The sequence below is a fragment of the Mus caroli genome, chromosome 5, assembly GCF_900094665.2.
Source record: "Mus caroli chromosome 5, CAROLI_EIJ_v1.1, whole genome shotgun sequence".
Taxonomy (NCBI): domain Eukaryota; kingdom Metazoa; phylum Chordata; class Mammalia; order Rodentia; family Muridae; genus Mus; species Mus caroli.
This window is the reverse complement of record NC_034574.1, coordinates 93015059-93037742: the sequence shown is the minus strand read 5'-3', so window position 1 is coordinate 93037742 and position 22684 is coordinate 93015059. Positions and strand designations below refer to the sequence as shown.

Here is a 22684-nt window from a genome sequence, read left to right as displayed (position 1 = left end):
TCTGTAGACCAGGCTGGCCTGGAACTCAGAAATCCTCCTGCCTCTGCCTCCCAAGTGCTGGGATTAAAGGCCCTGGCTCAATTCTCTTTTAACATGATAATAAGCTTACTTGTTAATGTTACTGTGTCTTAAGGTATTAAGGAAAAAAAAATAAAAGGGAATCAATAAGGAGGAAAGAAATGTTAGAAAGCTATAAGAATTGAAATGCTTTTAGTAAAGATGGATTTGTGTTAGGAGATTAAGATGGCAGGGGTTTCTCCAGAATGGGAAAGAAAACTGGAAAGCCCAAGCAAGTCCCAAAAGCTCCAATTAAGTTATGTAAGGCACGTGGAAGATGAGAGCCAGGTAGCTAAGCAAACTTTATTCAGAAGCATTTAAGCTATACCCAAGCTTTAAATATTATACACTAACTAAAAGTACCACACTGGTGTAACAGACTTCTCGCTTTAAATAAACGTACCTGGAAGCTATCCTAATGTGGAAAGAGATTAAAACAGACACTTTGCCCCTTGCCCTCTGAAGTCAACTATGTCCCAGAGACGATGAGACATCTCCCGAAATGTCCTCTATGCCTGGTGATTCTTCTTTTGTTTGGAGAGGCCATGGCAACTTTGCCAGGTGGAGTCTACCCAGTGTCCATTGTACAAAGATGGAGGTCACCACAGGGCAGCACTTGCCTCCATGCCTCCAAGGGAAGCCGTTGCCATGCAGGGCTCTGACTAATCCTCACAGTAAGGAAGGCACTGGTAACAGAAAGGTCCAAGGAGTCGGGGCTTCTCCTGAGAACTCCTGAGGGCTAAGCCTTCAGCTAGCCATAACAAAAGAAGAAAATGATTAAATTTGGCCTCCTGCATGGTCTTAAACACACAGCAAGAAAACATCACCAAAAGTAAGATTGTTGATAATAATAAAAGACAAAGAGTAGACCAACCCACCCGTGCCTGTGGGCTACTGACAAGTGAGGTGAGTAATCACAGCCTCCCTGGCCATAGTCCAGTAAAGGGCTCTCATCTTTTCTTAGCAATGAGCACATTGCTCCTTTTATATTCCTGACATTTTTGCTTGTTTGTTTCCTTTGCTTTACAACATCAGACTAAGGCCATGTTGGCATCTGCATCCCAGTGGTAAAAGCTCTTCATAGGGAACATGGGTTAAATCTATGATGATCTTAGCACTCATGCCGTCACACCCTAAACCTTGTGTACTCAGCCATTGCCTTAGCTTTATCTACTCTTTACAGTTTGTTCACCCTCAGATGGTCCTGGGATGACTAGCACTATCTCATCCCCTTGATCACCCTCCAGAAAGTCAACTAAGAGCCAGGTTGTGAGCCCTTTCTACACCCCCAGTGTCATCCAGAATCACCCAGATTGATTCTATGTCCATCTTCTAGATGATTCCAGCTCTTAACATTTGAGGAGAGAATGCGAGGTAGCTACATAACCATTGGCAGGCTTGGAAGCCATCAGGGATGCCATCCTTCGTGACATTTCCTCCCTCCAAAATTGACATCAGGTAGCTAAATAGCAGGCTTGGAGACCACTGAAGAAGGACCATTCCTTCAGAGCATCCTTGCCCTTCAGTGCCAGATACTGCTCCAAGAACCCCCTGGTGAGGATGTGAACATCATCCGGCAGGAATAGCCACATGGACCATGGCTGCACCTTCTCCACCCATCTCTATAAGTCGAAGTTGGGAGTGTTAGCCATGACCAATGCCACCGTGAAAAGTTCTCATATTTTGGTTCAACAGTAGCATTTTCCATAAACCACAGTAATTGGCATTCCAGAACAAAAGCCTGGATTCCTGCCCCATCCCACCCCCATCCCACCCCAGAAGACCCTCGACATTGGCTGTCTGTAAGGGATGTGTTTTGGTCACCTGGACTTGTGTGTGTGTGTGTGTTGGTTTTGTTTTTGTTTTTGTTTTTTTGAGACAGGGTTTCTCTGTGTAGCCCTGGCTGTTCTAGAAATCACTCTGTAGTCCAGGCTGGCCTCAAACTCCCAGAGATCCACCTGCCTCTGACTCCTGAATGCTGGGATTAACTGCATATGCCACCACTACCTAGCAGAATTCTTTTACTTACCTATCCACCATTCCATTTTTCACCCTAGCAACAGCCAATCCTGAGTCAGAAAGGAAGCGTCCACCCTCCTTCCTCACATGCTGCTTCAGCCCTGGATCCACCCCAGTCTGTAAGGAATGGAGGCTCTGGTTAGGTTCCCCGAAGTAAAGACCTGCACTGTGGGAAGACTCTGCTAATTAAGGTTGAAGTCCACCATGACAGATAACCTCTGGACTTGGCACACTATGAGAGACTCTTCACTAGCGGGACTTCTCCTTCTCTGACCCTGTCTGGGGAATTCTAAGCCCCACACATGCCTGCAGCTGAGGAATGTCACGTAACCTTAGTGTGGTTATAGGAACAATTTCCTTTCTCCTGATAAAACCTATTTGGCTAGTACCTGAGATTTCTGAAGTGCTTCCCCGTGCTAATGAGGCACTTCCATGCCTTAATCCCTCACCTCAGCCAATGACCTTTGCCCACCTTGGATGATCTTACCCTCAGTCCCCCTAAAACTTTATAAGCCTGAATCACCCTAAGTAAAGTTGATCTGCCTCCTGATAGCAGGTCCTGGTGTAGTTATTCACCAGATGCACTCACTGGCCTTCTAAACACCTTACACACACACACACACACACACACACACACACTAGTCTCCACTCCCACCGACCTTGTGGACCTTACCAGCTTATGATCCATGATTGTGGGGAGACCCACGCTGCACTGTCTTTTTTTTTTTTAATTGTTATCCCTGTGACAGCTAGTGTTTTATTGTCAAGTTGAACAATGTGGTGTCACCTGTGGTGTGAGTATCAGTGGGTAATTGTCTGGATTATGCTGGCTTGTGAGCATGCCTGTGAGAATTTCTTAGTTTGGCCAGTTGAAGACAGAAGACCCACCTTGAGTGTGACCAGCACCATTTATAGATTGGGCCCTGGATGGAATGAAAGGGAGAGCAAGCTAAGTGTGAGCACTAAGTATGTGTGAATTAACTCATGACTCCCTGCTCATGATTGTAATGTGTTATGGTCAGTTCTCTCTGGCTCTTGCTGCCGTGACTTCTCCATAATGATGGGCGGTAACCTGGGACTGTGAGCTTTTGACCCTTAAGTTGCTCATATCAGGATAACTTATCACAACAGCAGGAAATGAAGCTAAGACATTCCCCAAATCCCAATGTCTGTGATTTTGCCAATATGCTTATTGAAGCTAATAGAAAACATTGTTTGCCAAGTATTTATTCATCTTGAGAATCTACTAGAACTGCTCAATAACAGCCACAAGGAAAGTTCAGATTTGCAAAACATCTGTCATTTCCCCCGAATTGCTAGTTTATTTAGTAGCTATTTGTTTCTCACTCTTCCATAGACTTAAGCACACGGAAGATTCATCAGGCCATTAATGGTAGTTCTAAAAGTACTCTGGACTATACTGTTGGTACCAACCCTTCTACATTCCATACTACAAAGTCCTTAATCCCTTCTTAAATAAATCACTGAGTATGTAAAGCTATACATTTTCATGAGAAACCTCCCAGTGGGTCATGGGTAAGATCTGGAATCTCCAAGCTAGTAACAAGCAATAGTAAATAAAGTTGAATCATGATTTTGTAAAATACGTGGGGTGTTCTTTCTTCCCGGTTGGGCTCTCCATCTTGAAAGCATTATGTGGATTTTTGCCTACGTTATTAACCCCTGTTCATTTGACTTCAGTTGCACAGGCATGGACGGGAAGAAATGCAGCGTGTGGATGTTTCTACCTCTCGTGTTTACTTTGTTTACTTCAGCTGGCTTGTGGATAGTGTGAGTATACTTCAGTTAATGATTTAAGGATTCAAGTGTAGGGGCTGGAGAGATGGCTCAACAGTTAAGAGCACTGACTGCTCTTCCAGAGGTCCTGAGTTCAAATCCCAGCAACCACATGGTGGCTCACAACCATCTAGAATGAGATCTGGTGCCCTCTTCTGGTGTGTCTGAAGAGAGTGGCATTGTACTCACATACATAAAATAAATAAATCATAAGCCTTCCGCTCTGGGAAGGAGTGGAGCCGGAGCAAGAAGAAAAATAAAATAAATAAGTAAATAAATAAAGGATTCAAGTGTATAAAGGATTTCAGAGAAAAATCCAAGTTTTGGTATTATGACATATTTATAGAAGTGTACTTATAAGTAACTTTATATATAGCAAATGATGTTTTTTAAAAGTAAATATATATTTATACATATACACATACATACTAATTCAACCTTACTAAAGTCTCCATTTTATCATCCTTTATTAACAATAACAAAATTTAATAATAAATTATGCAAAAATAGGTAATGAAGAAGACTGGTTTTGTCTTCTGTTCCATCTCTCTTTCCCTTAACCTCTAACCCCCATCAAGACAGGTCTTGCTGTGTAGACTAGGCTGGCCTTGAACTTGCAACAGTCTTCTGAGTGCTGAGATTACACCACACACAGCCATCTGAACTTCTTGTGAAGCTTTTTGTTTACCCAGAGTCTTACTCTAAAGGCTGGTATGGAGCCTGTCCTGGGATGATTGGCTTAGACCACTCTAATGAATCTTGAAAACTGATTATAGGAGTTAATATTTGCAAGATTTTCCTCATTTGACACCGATGTGCTGTGGACTCCATTTGCAATCTAGTTATGACAAGATATGATGTATTTATCAAATAGTTATCACTGTGCCAGAAGGCCTGGCTTACCACAGAAAAAGTTCCCTTAGTTGATGATTCAGTCAACATTTGTCTCAAGAAAACGCATGAAGAATGATGTCACTGGCCTGGGGCTGTGTGGCCAATGGGAGAGCACTTCCCTAGCACGTAAAAGGCCATGGGCTCTGTCTTAGCTTCTGTTCTATTGCTGTGATAAAACCCCATGGCTGAGACAACTTATAAAAGAGAAAGCATGTGGTTTGGGGCCTCCAGTTCCAGAGAGTTCCTGATTGCAGAGCAAAGATGTGGTGGCTGGAAAAGCTGAGAGCTCACATCTTGATCTGCAAGTAGGAAGCAGAGAGAGCTAGCTGGAAATGATATAAGTCTTTGAACCTTAAAGCCCGCCCCACAGCAATACCACCCTCAGCAAGACCACACCTCCTAGTCCTTCCCAAGCAGTTCCCTCAGCAAGACCACACCTCCTAGTCCTTCCCAAGCAGTTCCACCAACTGGGGACCAGGTGTTCATTCTCATTCAAACCACCGCAGCCTTGATTACAAAGAGTGGGAAAACAAAACCAAACAAGCAAACAAACAGAAAAGGAAGAATTGAGACCATATATTCCTGAGAATATTCCTATTAAAGCTATAAGGTTTACCCCCACCACCACGTTTTCAGATTATAAGTATCACTGCTAGTTTGGAGTCTCTTCAACATTAACTCTTGTAAGGAGTTGGGTTTCTTTTTAATCATATATATGTCTCTGTGTGGTATGTGCCTATAAGTGTAGATGTCTATGAAGGCTGGAGCCATCAGATGCCCCTGTAGCTGGAGTCACAGGAGCTGTGAGCCACCTGGCATCAGTGCTGAGAACTGAACTCAGGTCCTCTGGAAGAACAGCGCATGCTCTTAACTGTTGAGCCGTCTCTACAGGTCCTGATAATCAGTGACCCATTAACCCTGGCATTTTGCTTTAAAGAACTAGTGATCTATGGGTAAACAATTGCAATTGGCACGGTTGTGGTGGTGCGCACCTGCAATCCCAGCACTTAGAAGGCTGAAAGAGGGGGATCGTAGGTTTTAGGCCAGTGTGAGCTACAGAACAAATTCCAGGTCAACCAGCGCCATAGTGAGATCCTGACCCAAAAGAAAAATAAACGTAGTCAAAGACCTTTTTCTATTTCCTGGTTGGTTGCTTAGTTGGTTTATTGAGAGAGAGTCTCATATAGCCCAGGCAGGTCTTGCACTCCCGATGTAGCTGAAGATGGCCTTGAATTCCTGATCCTACTTCCTCCGTATCCCAAATATTGGAAATACAGTTGTATGTGTGCAGACATTCCTACCTAAAGAGTGTTTTCTTGCCAGGCGGTGGTGGCGCACACCTTTAATCCCAGCACTTGGGGGGCAGAGGCAGCAGATTTCTGAGTTCAAGGCCAGCCTGGTCTACAGAGTGAGTTCCAGGACAGCCAGAGCTATACAGAGAAACCCTGTCTCGAAAAAAACAAAAAACGAAAAAAAAAAGTTTTCTTAGAAAATAATACATATGGCATGATACAGATAAATTAGACATTTAACCCAATTAAATTGGCAAACAATTCTTAGGGTTTTGTTTGTTTGTTTTAAAAAATTTTTAAAGTAGTCATTCTCTCTTGCTAGGTACTTTATAGCCGTGGAAGATGACAAAATTTTGCCATTAAATTCGGCTGCAAGGTAAAGATTTCCTCTAGAGAATGCATTCACTGTTCCCCCAGAGTTACCAGTGACATTGTCTTAATCTGTGCCTCTGTGCTTTGTCATCTAGGAAATCGGGTGCAAAGCATGCTCCGTACATCAGGTAACTGAGTCTGCCTGGCCTGTTTAAGGAAAGTGCATGTCAGATCCACCAAGTTACAGACGTGGACAGCCGGACCCTAAGGCTTTCCCCTCTTCCAGTTTTGCAGGTGACGACCCTCCTGCGAGCTGTGTGTTCAGTCAAGTAATGAACATGGCCGCCTTCCTAGGTAAGAGGAACAGGGACAGAGAGATTCCTGTGCTCTGATACATCTCTGCTTTAAATCTTCCTAAATCCTTATCGAAACCATGGGGGGACCTGACTAAAATTTAGTGTCAAGTCAAGTCAGTATGCTGAAGGCAGCTTTTGTTTTAAGGACCCGTTTCCCCCTCGTAAATCCTTTTGCATCCCCCTGCCTCCCTCCAGCCCTCCTCCCTTTATGGTGCTCATCTCTTCCTTCATACTCCGAACTTTATTTCTTTTGCTGCGCGAGATAACATATTTCACGTGTCATAAAATCTTGCTGAGACTGTAAGAGGGTGGCATGTGGTTGCTTTGAAAAGGATGTCTTATTTATTCCTTCCTTGGCGAAGACATAGGCTCTGTGATGAGTATCTCCCTTAACGTTGACCCTAGCCCGACATCCTCCTGAGTGCCCACATACATCAGGCTGCCCTGTGAAAACACAGGCTTCAGAAAAAGTACCATTTCTCTGGATCCCAAAATCCTCCTTTAACACCCTGCCCCTGAGCATCTGAAAGTACTCGTACACAACCCTGCCAGTCCTCTGGGGACAGAGGGAAGCAGCCATGTTCTTCGTCTTGTTGAATATCATCTGCTCGTCTAAAAACACCCACGCATGTGCCTTTAAACCCTGAGGGCAGAAGCAACTGGATAGATATCTGAATTCGAGGTCAGCCTGGTCTACATAGTAAGTTCCTGGCCAGCCTGGACTACATTGAGAGCCCCTGTCTATAAATAAACAAGTAAATAAATAATCCAGTAAATCCATTCACTCATGGCCTACATGCCTACTAACAAACGCTCGCAGTTAACAGAGCACAAAGCCCCAACGGTGAACCTGAACAGCTGCTCTGAGGCCTCCCGCAGACCCTCTGGGATCCCCGGATCACAGCGCGTGGGCGGGCCTATAGGCTGCCAGCCTCAGCCCTGAGCATCTCCCGGGGGCTCAGCACAGACATTGGCAGCCGTGATTTCTGCTCCAGACCCATGGTTGACTGTTTTCCCATCTCTGCCTCATTTCCTCACAGTACACAGGAGCCTTCCCTCTCGCAAAGGCTGCCACAGCTGTCCTCCACGGGGCTTCAAGGAAACCAGCGAGCATGCCGCGAAGCTCCTCATTATTTCCTTGGTATACTCTGCACAATTGATACGTCCCAGAAGTCTTTGGGGTAGGCTCTAAAAACTGCCAGTTTGCAACAACTTATGTGTCCCGTGGTCACAAAGCCTGCGATTAACAAATTATAAAAGCAAGCGACACCCTCTTCCAGGTGCATCGTCCCCTCATTCTCCGGCTCTCCCTGCGCCGTAGAAGAACAATTAAGCTTTTAGCAGCCTTTGCTGGAAGGTGTCAGAGCGGTCTGTGTTCAGCCGTTGTTACCGATCATCATGCTTGATGCCAGCTGGTGGACGCAAAAACTGATTGAGATTAGTGTTCTGTGAGAGCAACGCCGCAGTCACTTATTTATCAACTGAGCGTGGAAAAGAATCTTTTTTTTTTCTTTAAAGATTATTGTTGTGTATGGTAGCTGCTTTCTTCTCCCCGAGGCTGGTCCCCAGTAGACCTCAAGCTATCACTTTAAGCTCTCCAGCTGCCTTTAAAAATAGCTTTCACTGCTTATAAAGTCGCTGCTTTTGACAGCCGTATAGGCAGTAATTTATAATCTGAAAGAGAGTCCATGTGGCACTTATTAAAATTAGTTAGCGGGGATCTTTTATCTTTTTGACAGACTAATCAAAGATTAAATGTTCGGTTATTCTCTCCACAGAATTAGCTGCCTTCTCTGTCCTGAATGTACACTTTCTTCCCCACTGGGGGCAAGGACCCAAGACAAATGTGTTAAAAAGAGCATTCCCTTGCCCTAGGGAGGATGAGAGGGTACCGCAAATAGCTAACTGATCCCAGTCACCTAACAGCAGCCGCCCCCCCCCACACCCCCCCTCAGCCAGAGCATCCCGGCTGCTGTGCTTTCCCGCAGCCATAAATAGGAATCGCTGATGGATAAACAGTAGAATTAACAAAACAGAAGTCAGCTGCCTGCCAGCTGAGGATTGTGACGGGGAAATGTTATTCTGACTTCCCCGACTGGAAAACTCCAATCAGTCCTTAGACATTTCATTTTTCAACGTCAGCTATGTTTCTAATTGTGGTCTTTTATAGAGAGGAAACTCCCATATAACAACAACAACAGCAGCAACCACAACAACTTATGTAGGCCCCAAAATAGCAGAGGGGTGGGTTTTAAAGTTCTCTTTCTAAAGCTGTTTAATACAAATATAAATGTCTTTCATTACATCTTGTTTGGGGGCGGGGGAGGTAGTTTACACATGTCACATGTATGTGAAGGTCAGATGACAACTTTCAGAGGTTAGTGCTCTCCTACCATGTAAGACCTGGGGATTGAACTCAGGTTCTCAGGCTTAGTGGCAAGTGTCTTCACAAGCCATCTCACTGGCCCCCAAATCAATCATTTTTAATGAAACTTAAAAGTATACTTATTAACCTATTAGGGGATAGAGGGATGGCTCAGATGTTAAGAGCACTGGCTGCTCTTCTTGAAGATGGGGGTTCAAGTCCCAGTATCCACATCGTGGCTTGCAACTAGCCAGTCCCAAGGGCACCTGACACCTCCTCTTCTGAACCCTGCAGGTACTGCATATGTATGGTACACATACATGCAGGAAAAACACATAAAGTAATTATTTTCCAAGTTGTCAGTATATCTATTGGTCAGAAAGTAGCTGTCACGAGAGCGGATCCGCGTGTGGGATATGAAGATGTCTTTGAAATGGCCATACTTCCCAGAAGCTACTTTTGAGAAGTTGTAACTTGATCACTATGTTGAAAATTGGCTCTTCTAACAGATTGTTTGACTAAAGATAGATTAAGTTCATAAATTCTTATAAAGCCAAATCCTCATCAGTTCCGTCTTTATAAAATTCAGACTAGAATCTATCTTGAAGGGAGACCTTGTCTCTTCTGAGCTGGTTGGTACAGAGTCAGGGCTGAAAAGGGCAAAGCCTGGTGTTTGGAATGTGACTGTCAAAACTGGGTGTCAAATCATCACATTCAGATGGAGGTTTCTGCTCCTGATAAAGCAACTTCTCGCCCATATTCCAAGCAGGAAGCCGCTGCCTCCAGGAGGTAGGCACATCCATGACTCTAGACAAGACATTCATAGTTTCCAAAGTGATCCACATCCCCGGTGCTGGGCGTGGGGGAGACACTGTCAGGTGGGTCAGCGTGAGAAGCCATACTGGATCTGTGTTTACAGTGCATGTCAAAGTTCTAGCACAATAGGTCCACAATGTTAAATGCCCGGCAGAGAGTTCCCAGGAAAAGGCTTCTCACTAGTTGTCTTCAGAAGAGATCAACGGTGCTAAGTTTGTGTTTTGTTCTTCTGCAGTGACATCATACAGTGTTAATTAGTGAGTGTTCCTTCCCATGGGGCGCTGTGCTAAGCCCTTCCATTCTGATCTAAGGCTGCTTTACCAGTCCTGCCTAATTAGCCCTCTCCTACCTTCTTCCTGTTCCCATCGTAACAATGAATGCTTTTGTAACTAGTAGACTTCTAGTATAACCCTCCTTGTAACTAACTAGATATAGTGTCATGCTTTTGTAACTAGTAGACTTCTAGTATAACCCTCCTTGTAACTCACAGCCTTCTGGTACACCTCCAGAGATATTGGTTGTAGAACAGTTGTCAACTTGGTTATTCTCTGATCAGTCATAGGCCTTAGCTGGAACATCTGAATCAAGTTTTATTCCCATTGCTGGTCAGAGGTACTCGGAGTTACAAATGAGCTTTGGATCACACCGCTCAACACAGTGAAACCTAGCAACTTGGGAAATGCAGGCATGTAGATGGATGGCTTCTCTCTGTTCACGGCTGGAGAGATGAGGGTCTGGAGTCAAGGGTAAACCCTTAGTAAATAATTTCCAGTTAAATTGCTATATAAGTAGGGTAATTTTGTCTTTTCTGATGAAATACAATATCAAAATGGTCATAGGAAGTTGTTACTACATTCCCTTATATGTGGATATGTTTAAGTTAACTGCTAATTATCTTTCTTCATTTATAGACTAACTTTAAACACACACACAGACACACAAAGACACACACAGAGAACTATCTCTGCATAAGCAGTAATAAAAGGTGATCTTTTAGGTTAGTGACTTGAGTTCAGACTGTCCTCAAGGCCTCTAGTACAAGTGGGTTGTGCCAGAGCTATTTGACATCCATGGAAGGCCTGCCTTTTCTGAAGAGAAATGGGGAGGGGGGTGTTAAGTAGATAGAAGGAAGGTCGGGTCAGGAGAGGGACTGGGAAGAGAAGAGGGAAGTGTGGCTGGGATGTAAAGATAGGTAGATAGATGGATGATAGACAGATGATAGATAGACAGATGAGGTAGTGGGTAGGAGATAGATGATAGATGGATGATGATGATGATAGATAGATAGATAGATAGATAGGTGATGTCATGGGTGGATGGATAGATAGATGTTTAGATAGATGGATGATAGATAGACAGATAAACAGACAGACAGAAGTGGGGTTTGAAATCTAACCCCCATTCTACCTTTATATTCTCAATTCACTTTTTAAAAGTGTCCTTTTAAAAACAAGTGACTAATATCACTTGAAGGAATTACTTTTCAGTGAATGTGGTTTGTCCAGATGTGATAACCTTGTCCTCTTTCCCATGTCTTCTGGCCTTTCTGTTCTAACACTGCTATAAGCCAAAGGTGGCTGACCAGCTAATCCCAAATCCTGGCATGTCATTTGTCCCTGTCTTCTTGGATTGTGCCATGACTCTGCAGTCCTCTCCTGGCCCAGTCTGGGCTTCGCTGATATTGCTTTTGAAAGCTTGGGAAACAGCCCTGTTAGCAACACTGTCATCCTTGCATCAATGGAGGGGAAATGTACACTGGGCTGCTTCAGGTTGTCCCGGCCTGCAGGACGGTCGAACAGGGTCTGGGGAACCACCTGTGGAGAGAATGAGAAGCGAGAAACACAAGGACGGACAGCAAGTCTGATTTATCAAGCTGTCAAATTTTTATTATTCCCAGGCAGGTTTTATGCCCACAGAAGCAGAGTATGGGGAGGGGGATGACACAAAATCGCTTTGTTTCTGGGAGAACGCACCTATTCCCCAAAGCAGGATATTGGCTAGGTAAAAAGTTCATCAGGAGGAACAGAACAGAATGGGTTGCTAGGTACCTGTCCACAAGATCTGTAGCTATTTGTTCTTAACTGGGGATAATACTTTCCTACAGAAGCCTCAACTTTTCCCACAGAAATCTCGTTTTTTTTTTTTTTTTTTTTTTTTTCAGAAATCTCAACTAAGCTAATACTTCTCCACTAAGGCCAAGACTTTGTACGTAAGCACTTATGGCTGACAAGGCAGTAAACATTCAAACAGGGTCACTCCCAGCATCAGGTCCCCTCTGATTCCCCAAAAGTTCAGAATAATAAGGCATATGGAGAGTCTAAGCATTGAATGAAAAGGTCCTTTGAGAAACTGTCTGTCTGTCAAGAACTAGAGGTAACTAAGGACTCCTGAGAGTGGACAAAACAGTCGATCCCCGGGGAAGAGCACACCAGCTGGTTACCCAATATCAGTCAGTCAGTCCCGAAAACACATTGACAATCAGCATTATGCAGACCGAGCAGGTTGTATTTATGTATTTAGGGATATGTATATATACATATACCTATGCATACATATATGTGTCTAATAACAATTAATGAGAAAAAGAAGCCATGCATGAGTTTGTAAGACAGCAAGTAGGTGTATTTGGGAAGGTTTGGAGGGAGGAAAGGGAAGGAGAAAATGGCATTCTAATAATCTCAAAAATACAGAAATAATAAGGAAAATGTGTCTGTGGTGAGATTTAAGATATGTCGTGAGAGCCAGCCATGGTAGCTCATGTCAATAACTCCAGCATTCAGAAAGCTAATGGAGGATCCCAGCACTCGGGAGGCAGAGGCAGGCGGATCTCTGAGTGCGAGGCCAGCCTGGTCTACAAAGTGAGTTCCAGGACAGCCAGGGCTACACAGAGAAACCCTGTCTCAAAAATCCAAAAACAAAAAAAAACAAAAAAAAAAAAAACAAAACAAAAAAATCAATGGAGGAGAATCCTGGGTTTGAGCCTCGACTACAGACTGAGTCCCAGGACAGCCTGGACTGCATAGCCTGGACTACAAACTTGAGTTCCAGGCCAGCCTGGACTACAGACTGAGTTCCAGACCAGCTTGGACTGCATAGCCTGGACTACACTCTGAGTTCCAGGACAGCCTGGACTGCATAGCCTGGACTACATTCTGAGTTCCAGGACAGCCTGGACTGCATAGCCTGGACTACATAGCCTGGACTACATTCTGAGTTCCAGGCCAGCCTGGACTACCTACCAAGACCCTGTCTCAAAACAAGTTTTTAAAGTGTCTTACTGTTTTGCCATGGTCTTAGACGTCTACCTTTGTCTAGGCCTGTGGTTTACGTATTTTGATTTTATGGTTTATTTCCTCCCCAGCCCTCGTGGTAGCTGTTCTGCGCTTCATCCAGCTAAAACCAAAGGTTTTAAACCCATGGCTGAATATCAGCGGTCTGGCGGCGCTGTGTCTGGCTTCTTTTGGAATGACCTTACTTGGTAATTTCCAGGTACTTCCTCTGGCATTTCTGCCTCCCTCTCGTGCTGGTAAGATTATTCACGTCTAGATTGTTGCAGGCTGAGGTATAGTCACTGTATGTATGGCCCGTGTTATTCTGCATGAACTTCAAACACAAGTAGACACTTGGGTCCTGCATCCCCCCGTCCCCAGGGTCTGACATGTGAGTGCTAACTGCAGGCATAGATGCCACAATGGCTGAGAAGGAGCTCACAATGGCTGGGTTTCTCCTACAAGGATTCCTTTAGAGGGCGGCTCACGCTTGTCTTCATTGTAAACAGTATCCCAGTGTGCTTTCCTAGATAATTCAATGCTGACCAGCGTCTATGATGAACGCGTGCATTTCACAGTAACACGTTGACATGAAAGTCAGGATGGAAAACCACGATGGAAAACCTTTTCTAGAATCCCTGATTCATACAGAGATGTATTAGCCCTGACTCAGCCTCCCAGAACTCAGGAGCCCTGTGCACACACCTGGAAGAGCAATTTCCTCTTGTCCTGAATGGTTTCTTTTTATTTTTTCTGTAGTTGGCTAATTTCCCTGCCTCCCTTTGTTCCCCTGTTCCCTGCACTGTGAGCAAACAAGATATATCTGATCTCCTCCCTGACAGAGGCACCCAGGACCCTCGGCATTCAACTGCACATGTGTCTTTGTTTTTACCAAAACCCGCTAGTGGGTTTTTCTGCAGCTCTTTCTTATTTTCACCCTGCCTCCAGCTGATTCATTAAACCAGGACCATTTCCTCCTCAAGGCTTCACCTTGGCTCCCAGCCAATCGATATTTTTTGCACGATGCATTGTTAACAGCCCTATTCCATGTCAAGCTGGATAGCCGGGAAGCTGCACTCTTAGAGCATATGGCCCAGGATAACAAACTGTCAAGAGCATCTCTGTTGAGATGGCTGCCGAGATCTTGGTGGCGGCCTTCACAAGGGCTGGACATGGAGGTGTAGCTTAGTTAGTACCCCCACCCCCAGGGCTTTGAGCTCTGATGACTACTGAAGTGAATATTTCATTCTGAAGTCCTAGAAGAATCCCAGAAATGGGTTGTCTTGGAGAAGGACAGATTTTAAAGCTATGAATGATGACACCCAATGAGAAGAACATCCTTGCTAGATTGTCTGCGAGGAGCATTTAGAGAACCGATAATCAGCCCTCTAGCGTATGGGATGAGAAATGTTCCCATCACCACCTCTTTTTACAAATTTGAGAAAGTTTGATCCATATGACTGTATTACCTATTTTAAAAAACAGGTAAAACAGGAGTAATAAACGAAATGGGTTACATTCAACATGAGAAATTGATTTCCTAGAAGTGAAATTCAGCTTGAGAAATCATTGCTTTAAATGAGTTTTGAAAATAGACCTTTTGAATTATGAGGGGGGAACGTGGCTTCTTAGTAAAGGGTGGGGCAGGGGAATCTATAACCAGAAACAATAGAAAGATCATAAGAGAAAAGCAGTATTAATTTGGTGCAACACTTACAGCAACACTATCAGACAGTAAAAGAGCTAAGGGGAGTGTAAAGGTTTACAATAATATTTCACCGTGGTTTAAAAGCTGTCTCCTGAGCGGATTTCACTTTCCTGAAGGTGCCGTTAAAGTGCAGATAATTTTATCGGGAGTTTTTGGTGAGAGGCACCTTCTGTGCAATAGCTGCGTGCTCATGTGGAGAGTTCTTACATCTCTGACAGCCAACGGAAACAACCCAGAGAAGCCTCAGTGTTTAGACTCTGCCGATCCTTGAGACTGGATCTTCAGACACAGTTGTTCTTTAATGGCCTGTGGCTCTGGCTAACGCGCAGAGCTTACAGTTTTCTTTATGACTATAGGAAAACAAAACCCAGAGAATTCCTATTAACATTGAGTGGGCCTGTGTTACAGACAAGCCAGTTGTCTCAAGGGTATCACTGTGTGCCAATCAAATCTTCCCGTGCCAGAACTGGCGATTCTCAGTAAGTACGCATCCACATCCCGACCCTCGTTCTCTCTCAGCTTGAAAAGCAGAGTCTGGGATGTGTGCCCATAGGAACTTGACATTTTCCTTTTTTATGTAATTCTCCTGCTTTTTAATTTCCTTTCCTTAAAAGCTTTTTCTGGAAAATAAATTCAGGAAATAGATCCCTGCCTCCTGCAGGGTTTTCTAAACAAATGTTTTTTAAGTTTGGTGAAAAAACGATTTCTTTCCCTCCCTCTCTGTGGATTTTAACCATTTGAGAATCAACACAAAGAGGCTGGAGAGACCAGGAAGCCCAGCCCAACCTTTCTAATCTCTGTAGCCCCACTCCTGAAGACCTTCCCCCATCCCTCTCCGTAGTTGCTCACGGCCTGCGTGTCTTCCACCTCTGTCTTCTAGCTCACAAACGATGAAGAAATCCACAATGTGGGGACATCCTTGACCTTCGGGTTTGGCACACTGACCTGCTGGATCCAGGCCGCACTGACACTCAAAGTCAATATCAAGAACGAGGGGCGGAGAGCTGGGATCCCGCGAGTCATCTTGTCAGCCGTCATTACCCTCTGTGTAGTCCTGTGTATCCTTTGAGGGCTCTCTGTCAGGGACAGTAGAGCACAGGTAAGCTTTATGTACAGAAGACCATTGCCCTTCCCCCAGTGTAGAAAAGCTGTCAGGTCCAAAAGCGTCAACATGAACCTATGACTTTGTGCTCTACCTTTACAAAGGCCTAGCCAGGGGCTACAGAGATGGCCGAGTGGTCAAGAACACTTGCTGCTCTTGCAGGGGCCTGGGGTTTGGTTCCCACCCCCACATGGTGGCTCACAACTGCCTGTAATTCCAGAGAGGGTATGCTGTACCCCCATCTGGATTCCTCAGATACTGGACACACTATGGGTGCATATACATACATGCAGACAGAGTAGTCACACACACACACACACACACATACAAATAAGTCTTTACATAAATAAATAAAAATCAATAGTCAGGTCTGGTGGAGCATAGATGAAATTCCCAGAACCTTCTAGATGAAGGCTAGAGAACTGGGAGATTAAGATCAGCCTTGCCTACATAGTGAGTTCAAGGCCACACTGGACCACATCAGACCCTGTCTCAAAAATAAAAGTAAATTAAAAAAAAAAACAAAAAACTATCAGACCAGATTTTTATACCAAGCCAAAGAGAGATGGGTAACTTAAACCAAAGCAGGTTCTGCTCTCTGAAGATCCTTCCAACCTACGGGAAAGGTGTCGGGCATTCTGCCGCCAGCCAGAGATTCCATTCATGAAAACCACAGTACAGAAATCCAAAAGTGTTGTGATATTTTTTCCATCTTAAAAAATGTATCCATGACTTTGTCTTCCTCTGGTAGGTTACTGGTTATCCTTAAAATGAATTGCAGGGGACAAATGCTTATATCTCTCCGGATTATATATTTTTCTGGAAAACAAGTTCAGGAACTGGGTGGCCTAGGGGTGTGGTTTTCCTGGATAAAGATTTGAGCCTTTAGGGTGCTATGCTCTTTCTCCTCTCAGACTTTGAACCAAGGGAGGAAAGACAAAGAGGAGCTGGGCAAAAATCAGCCTTGATTCCTAGGGAACAGAGGAGAGATCAGCTCAGACCCCATCTGCACACTGTCATCAATAAGCAGAGGGAGGGAAAGGCAGAGTGTGCCTCACTCCCTCAAACCCCAGACAAGCCCCAGAGAGCAGGGCCAGCCAGCGCACAGCCCTGGCTCAATAGAAGTCACCAGTCCCTGTCTGTGTTGGTCTGTTGCTGTGATAAAAATACCCCGACCAAAAGCAACTTAGAACATGAAAGGTTTGTTGAAGCTTACAGAGCCACGGGGTTCAGGTCCATCATGACAGGAAAGCCTAGTGGTCAGAGCAGGAAGCTGGCTGTGGAAGTGGGGCAAAGCTCTAAAGATTCAAAGCCTGCATCCGGAACATACTTCCTCCAGCAAGGCTCCGTCTTCTAACAGTTCTGTAATTTTCACAAACAGAACCCCCCAGCTGGGGATGAAGTTTTCAAATACACGAGTCTGCGGTTGGCATCTATCATTCAAACCCCCAACCCCACCCCACCCATTACTTACACTGAGCACAGAGCAGATGAAAAGAAATCAGCTTTTATTCCTAGTAAAGTGGGTTCGAATGGCTCGGGCCTTGTCTACACCCTGTAGTAACCAACAGCTACTCAGGCAGGTTCTCCTCAGAAGAGGGAGTCACGATTCCTAAATGGTCACTCACAGCTAACACTTACACACCTCAGTCAGCAATACCCAGTGTTTGCTGAGCGCTTACCCTGTCTAGGCGTCGTTCTAAGCTCGTGAAATGTATTGATTCTTTCAATCAGAGGTTGAGCTTCACAGGTAGGCTAATTTGTCCAGGATCCCACAGATTGTAGCTACCTGATGCCACATGATCAAAGAAATCAAAGCTGCCATGTCCCCAGAGTTAACCCAGCCCTGATGACATTTTCTACCCTCAGTCAAAAGAATGTGCAGACTGTCTGTGACTCTGGGGCTGACAGTTAATGGTTCTGATTTGGTTGCATCTGAACACTTGGAAGCGCTGCTGCCTAAGTTAGGGTTCCTATCACTGCGACAAAAACACCATGACCAGAAAGCAAGTTGGGGAGGGAAGGGTTTATGTGGCTTACACTTCCATATTGCTCTTCATCACTGAAGGAAGTCAGGACAGAAACTCAAACAAGGCAGGATCCTGGAGGCAGGAGCTGGTACAGAGTTCATGGAGCGGTGCCTACTGGCTTGCTTTCTTGTAGAACCCAGGATCACAAGCCCAGGAGTGGTATCACCCATCATTGGCTGGGCACTCCCCCATTGATCACTATTTGAGACACTGCCCTACAGCTGGATGTCATGGAGGCATTTCCTCAACTGAAGTCCCTTCCTCTTATGACTCTAGCTTGTGTCAAGTTAACACAAAACCAGTGAGTCCAGTTGCTTAGTGTCTGGCTTTCCTGGATCCAGGCTGAATCAAGAGAGTAAAGATCGCTGAAGTAGCTCCACCTGCTCTTACAGTCTCTGGAAGTCCCTGAAGATGTTAGGTCTGTGCATTAAAGACAGAGCACAGGTGTAAGTCCACAGATAAATCCAGGGGGCATATGTGATTTTTCTGAACAAATGTTTTTGGTTCTTAGACTGTATTTCACCAAAACATGCTGTGAGCTTTTGCTCTCTGCTCAGCCCCCATACTTCCATATCCATGGTCATATGTGTGCGCACACACTATATGTATTACACACATATATATATTTCTTTGATATGGATGTATACACATTTAGGGAAAGGACTGTCATCTAATATTTTATTGGTCTTTTGAAATTATTTGGGTTTTTTTTTTCAGAAGTTTTTAGATTTTAAGTTTATTTTTACATGTATGACTGCTTTGCCTACATGTGTGCATGCATGAATATATGTGAACCACCTTTATACCTGGTGCCTTTGGAGGTCATAATAGGGCATCATGCTTTAGTACTGGGATTACAGATGGCTTTGAGCCACCATGTGGGTGCTAAATGAGCTCCATGGAAGCTGAAAGGATGGCTCCATGGTTAAGAACACGGTTGCTCTTTCAGAGGACCAGGGTTCAGTTCCCAGAATGCACGTGGTGGCGCATAACCACTCATAATTCCAGTTCCTGAGACCTAATGCCCTCTTCTGAATATCAGACCGATATTGGGGGTGTGGTAGGTGGCCAAGATTGGTGGATTGTGTAAATCCACCAATTCATGCCTGTGTGAGGGACTTCCGGCAAGCTCCCCACTTGGCCTCCGTTTCTTGACTCTCAGTGATGACAGGATCACTGTAAGTGTTTCAGGAGATCATCTGTGAACACATCTAGAAGCATGCCCAGCACGGCACACAGCTCAATACAGTCTAATAACACATGCAATTATCAGCTTCAGCGAGCCCTGCTGCTGGTAGCTTGCCCAGTGATGAGGAGACTAATGCGGTTATGCCCGATTACCCTCCTTAACTCCTGTGCCCTAGATTTCATCCTGATGGCCCAAGATATCCACATGTACGCAGCCAGGGTCCAATGGGGCCTGGTCATGTGCTTCCTGGCGTACTTTGGCACCCTGGCTGTGGAGTTCCGGCACTACCGCTATGAGATTGTGTGCTCCGAGTACCAAGAGAACTTCCTGAGCTTCTCAGAAAGCCTGTCAGAAGCTTCTGAATATCAGACGGATCAGGTGTAGCCCATCAGTTTGTCCTAAGGGGTGCGGTGGGTGTGGCAACAGGGGAGGGGCCAGGAGGATACACTCACGGGACTCGACACATCACCTCACGATGCTTTTCACACACACGGACGCATACTCACGGCCACATCTGACAGAAGAGCTTTTCAGGGCAGGTTACTTTTTTCTTGAACAAGCACAAGCCCTCATGTATGGAAATACACGCTGTCACATCGAAAACATGCACGACAGAGCCAGAAGCTTGTGCATGACCACCTCCCCGCCCCCCGCCCTCCCAGCAGGCCTTGCGCTTCTCATCCTTTTCCCGGTTCCAACCTGGCATCTTCCTCCTGCAAAGTAAGGCCAGCTGAATATAAAGTGAGAGTCAAGCCAGCTCCCTAAGTCGCCTTCAGGTCAGAAGGGCTTGAGGCGAGCACGAGCACGAGGGGAACTTGAGTGGAAACCTAAGAGCTGACTGCATGCACTCCGCACTAAAGCTGGCCGTGGCCTGAGAGGCGTGGGTAGAGCTTACCCATCAGGCTGACATCACTGTTCAGCCGTCGGCTTTGTGGATCCAGAGAGAGAAGCATGCTACAGAGAGTGAGCGGGGGAAAAAAGCCGGCCACCATCATTTGGACTTGAGTCACTCTGCCTGAGGAAGATCTCCAAACGTGAATGCTACCCCGGGACAGTCAGCCGCGAAAGGCACGAGGTACAGCTGAGAGGGCGTGGCTTGGTTTTTCCTTCCACAGTGCATCACCCCACAGTTCCAGTTTTATAGCTCATGGCTTGCATTTTCTTTTTGAAGTGCCACTCTCACGGGACTATGTAGGCCTTGTGGGCAAAGGTATGGACCAAAGGCAAGAACCTTGTTTTGGCTTCAAGTATGAAAGGGGTATACGTGTAAGCTTAATTTATATCTAAAGAAATAATAAGAAGAAAAAAAGATTCTCAAAGAATCGCAAAAGAAATCTACATGGGGGTGAAAGGCATGAGGGCACCTGTGGGCTCTGAGGAAAGACAGGTTAGTCCTCTTGCTGCCAGTCCAACCCAGGGGAGATTTTAACATCCGTGTGTTGCTCAAATTTTATAGTTTGAGGACTGGGGACTTTAAATTAAATTTGGAAGTTATAGAAGCAAATTAAAGACATCGCCCTCCCACAAACCACATTGGCACAAATGGAGCTGCAATACTGCTAAGCTGTTCAGAGATGAGCCCAGAGGTGCAGGTGTTCAAGGCCATCCTAGATCCCTGTGCCAACAACAGAGTGCCAAGTGCACAAGCACCTCCCCTCCCCCAACCAAGTGCACAAGCACTCCCCAACCAAGTGCACAAGCACCCCCTCCCCCAACCAAGTGCATTGTTTCAAAAAACTCTCCCAACTCCTAAGGGTCTCAGACAGCCCGGAATGTAATGTGGAAAACGTTGTTTTGTAAATTCAACCTGAAGTATAGCTTCCCAAGGAAGGGTTCAAATGCTGTTACATCTAATCTCCGCCCCCAGCATAGCCGAGCACACAGTAAATGTCCAATGAATAGATTTGCTGCTCGTTTCTGAGTGGAGGTGAGGAGCATCAAAGAGATTCAGAGACAAACGACAGGGTGGAAGCCAGAGTGAAGAAGGAGGGGGAGGACTCATCACTACAGGACAGGGCAGAGAGTGAAAAGCCCTCAGGGGTGTGAGAAAGCCTCAAGTAGAGTATTCTCTTATTAAAAAGGCGTCTTTACCGTAAATACTCCAGGGGGACATCTGTTAGTTTTGAAACTGCTATGGGGTTTCTCTTCTTTCCTCCTTTTCATTTTTATATTTTAAAGATTTTTATCAAAGAACAAACGGCTTTGTTTTACTCTCCACACTCCAAGTTAAAGAGCTTTCGATGATCACGCTTCTCTGCTTTCTTAAGTGTATGTAGCAGCAGAATCAAGCAAGACTGACATGACTCATTGGGACCTGGCCACTGAATAAAGGGGTTTTATGCTAAATCGTGACTTCCTCATTTCTTACACTAACAGTTCTTCGTGGGTGTGCACGTACACGTCCATGCTTGCTGTGGATAGCTTGCAGAACACGTTCTTTAATGCTCACTCTATTGTGACAGATATACAGTTCAGGATCAGTCAAATGGAAGAGGTGCATGGGTAAAGAAGGCAGGCCCGGGGCTGGCTCCCTTGCCCTCAGAGCACCCCAGGCTCTCAGCTTCCCAGCCTGGAAGCTACCCACAGCTCTCTGTTCAGGAGTGGAGCTGACGGCTCTCCATCCCAGCTGCCCCCAACCTCCCGGAAGTAGGTAGGCTGGAGGTCTAAGCACCTGGTGAGCAGCCTCATCCTAAAGTTACCTCAGTAGCATGAAGTCTGGTACAAACAGAAGATGTTCATTATGAATAAAACACTGCTGTTCTATCCTATGGGTGTTAGGAATTCCATAGCAGGAATGGAATCGAAAGCCAAACATCTTATCTGAGAAAATGTTTTTGTACAATAAAGTTTTAACATGTTCTTTCTCTCCTCCCTGATCTTCCCCAACCCCACGTCCAATTTCTCTCTCCATAAGAAGCTAAAATCAAAGCAAACTAAAAAGAAAACCAATAAGACAAAACACAGTGTCTTAGTCAGGGTTTCTATTCCTGCACAGACATCATGACCAAGAAGCAAGTTGGGGAGGAAAGGGTTTATTCAGCTTACACTTCCACACTGCTGTTCATCACCAAAGGAAGGCAGGACTGGAACTCAAGCAGATCAGGAAGCAGGAGCTGATGCAGAGGCCATGGAGGGTGCTGCTTACTGGCTTGCTTCCCCTGGCTTGCACAGCTTGCTTTGTTATAGAACCCAAGACTACCAGCCCAGGGATGGCACCACCCACAAGGGGCCCTCCCACCTTGATCACTAATTGAGAAAATGCCTTACAGCTGGATCTCATGGAGGCATTTCCCCACCTGAAGCTCCTTTCTCTGTGATAACTCCAGCCTGTGTCAAGTTGACACAAAACCAGCCAGTATGCAGAGATCTCACAAAAGGACACGGGGTGTGTGTATGTGTGTTAGCAAACTACTCCTGGGCATGGAATCTGCCCAGTTGTGTTGTTGATATACCCAGTGGCACTCCATTTGAGGAAGCT

At 45.3% G+C, this 22684-nt stretch overlaps 1 protein-coding gene and 1 long non-coding RNA gene across 9 annotated transcripts in view; one reads left to right on the top strand and one right to left on the bottom strand.

The window, feature by feature from the left end:
* Positions 1–21552, top strand: part of Tmem150c (transmembrane protein 150C) — a 72971-nt gene extending 51419 nt beyond the window's left edge. For 5 of the 8 annotated variants that reach the window (XM_029476910.1, XM_029476913.1, XM_029476911.1 and 2 more), the window contains 9 exons: positions 3778–3867; positions 6382–6435; positions 6527–6559; positions 6658–6725; positions 7768–7908; positions 13270–13434; positions 15294–15364; positions 15766–15943; positions 19382–21399. In XM_029476910.1, the coding sequence (XP_029332770.1) occupies positions 3788–3867; positions 6382–6435; positions 6527–6559; positions 6658–6725; positions 7768–7908; positions 13270–13434; positions 15294–15364; positions 15766–15943; positions 19382–19590 (999 nt within the window). In that variant the 5' untranslated portion in view covers positions 3778–3787 and the 3' untranslated portion in view covers positions 19591–21399. Of the gene's footprint in view, positions 1–3777; positions 3868–6381; positions 6436–6526; positions 6560–6657; positions 6726–7767; positions 7909–13269; positions 13435–15293; positions 15365–15765; positions 15944–19381 lie in introns of all 8 variants that reach the window. The other 3 variants (XM_029476915.1, XM_029476916.1, XM_021161980.1) reach the window with 3 other exon arrangements.
* Positions 4201–21476, bottom strand: LOC110294024. Its single transcript, XR_003836648.1, has 5 exons — positions 21298–21476; positions 7267–7370; positions 7092–7171; positions 6483–6578; positions 4201–5066 (listed from the first exon to the last, which is right to left on the bottom strand). It is a non-coding gene; the product is annotated as an uncharacterized LOC110294024 (long non-coding RNA).
* Positions 21553–22684: the final 1132 nt, after the last annotated feature.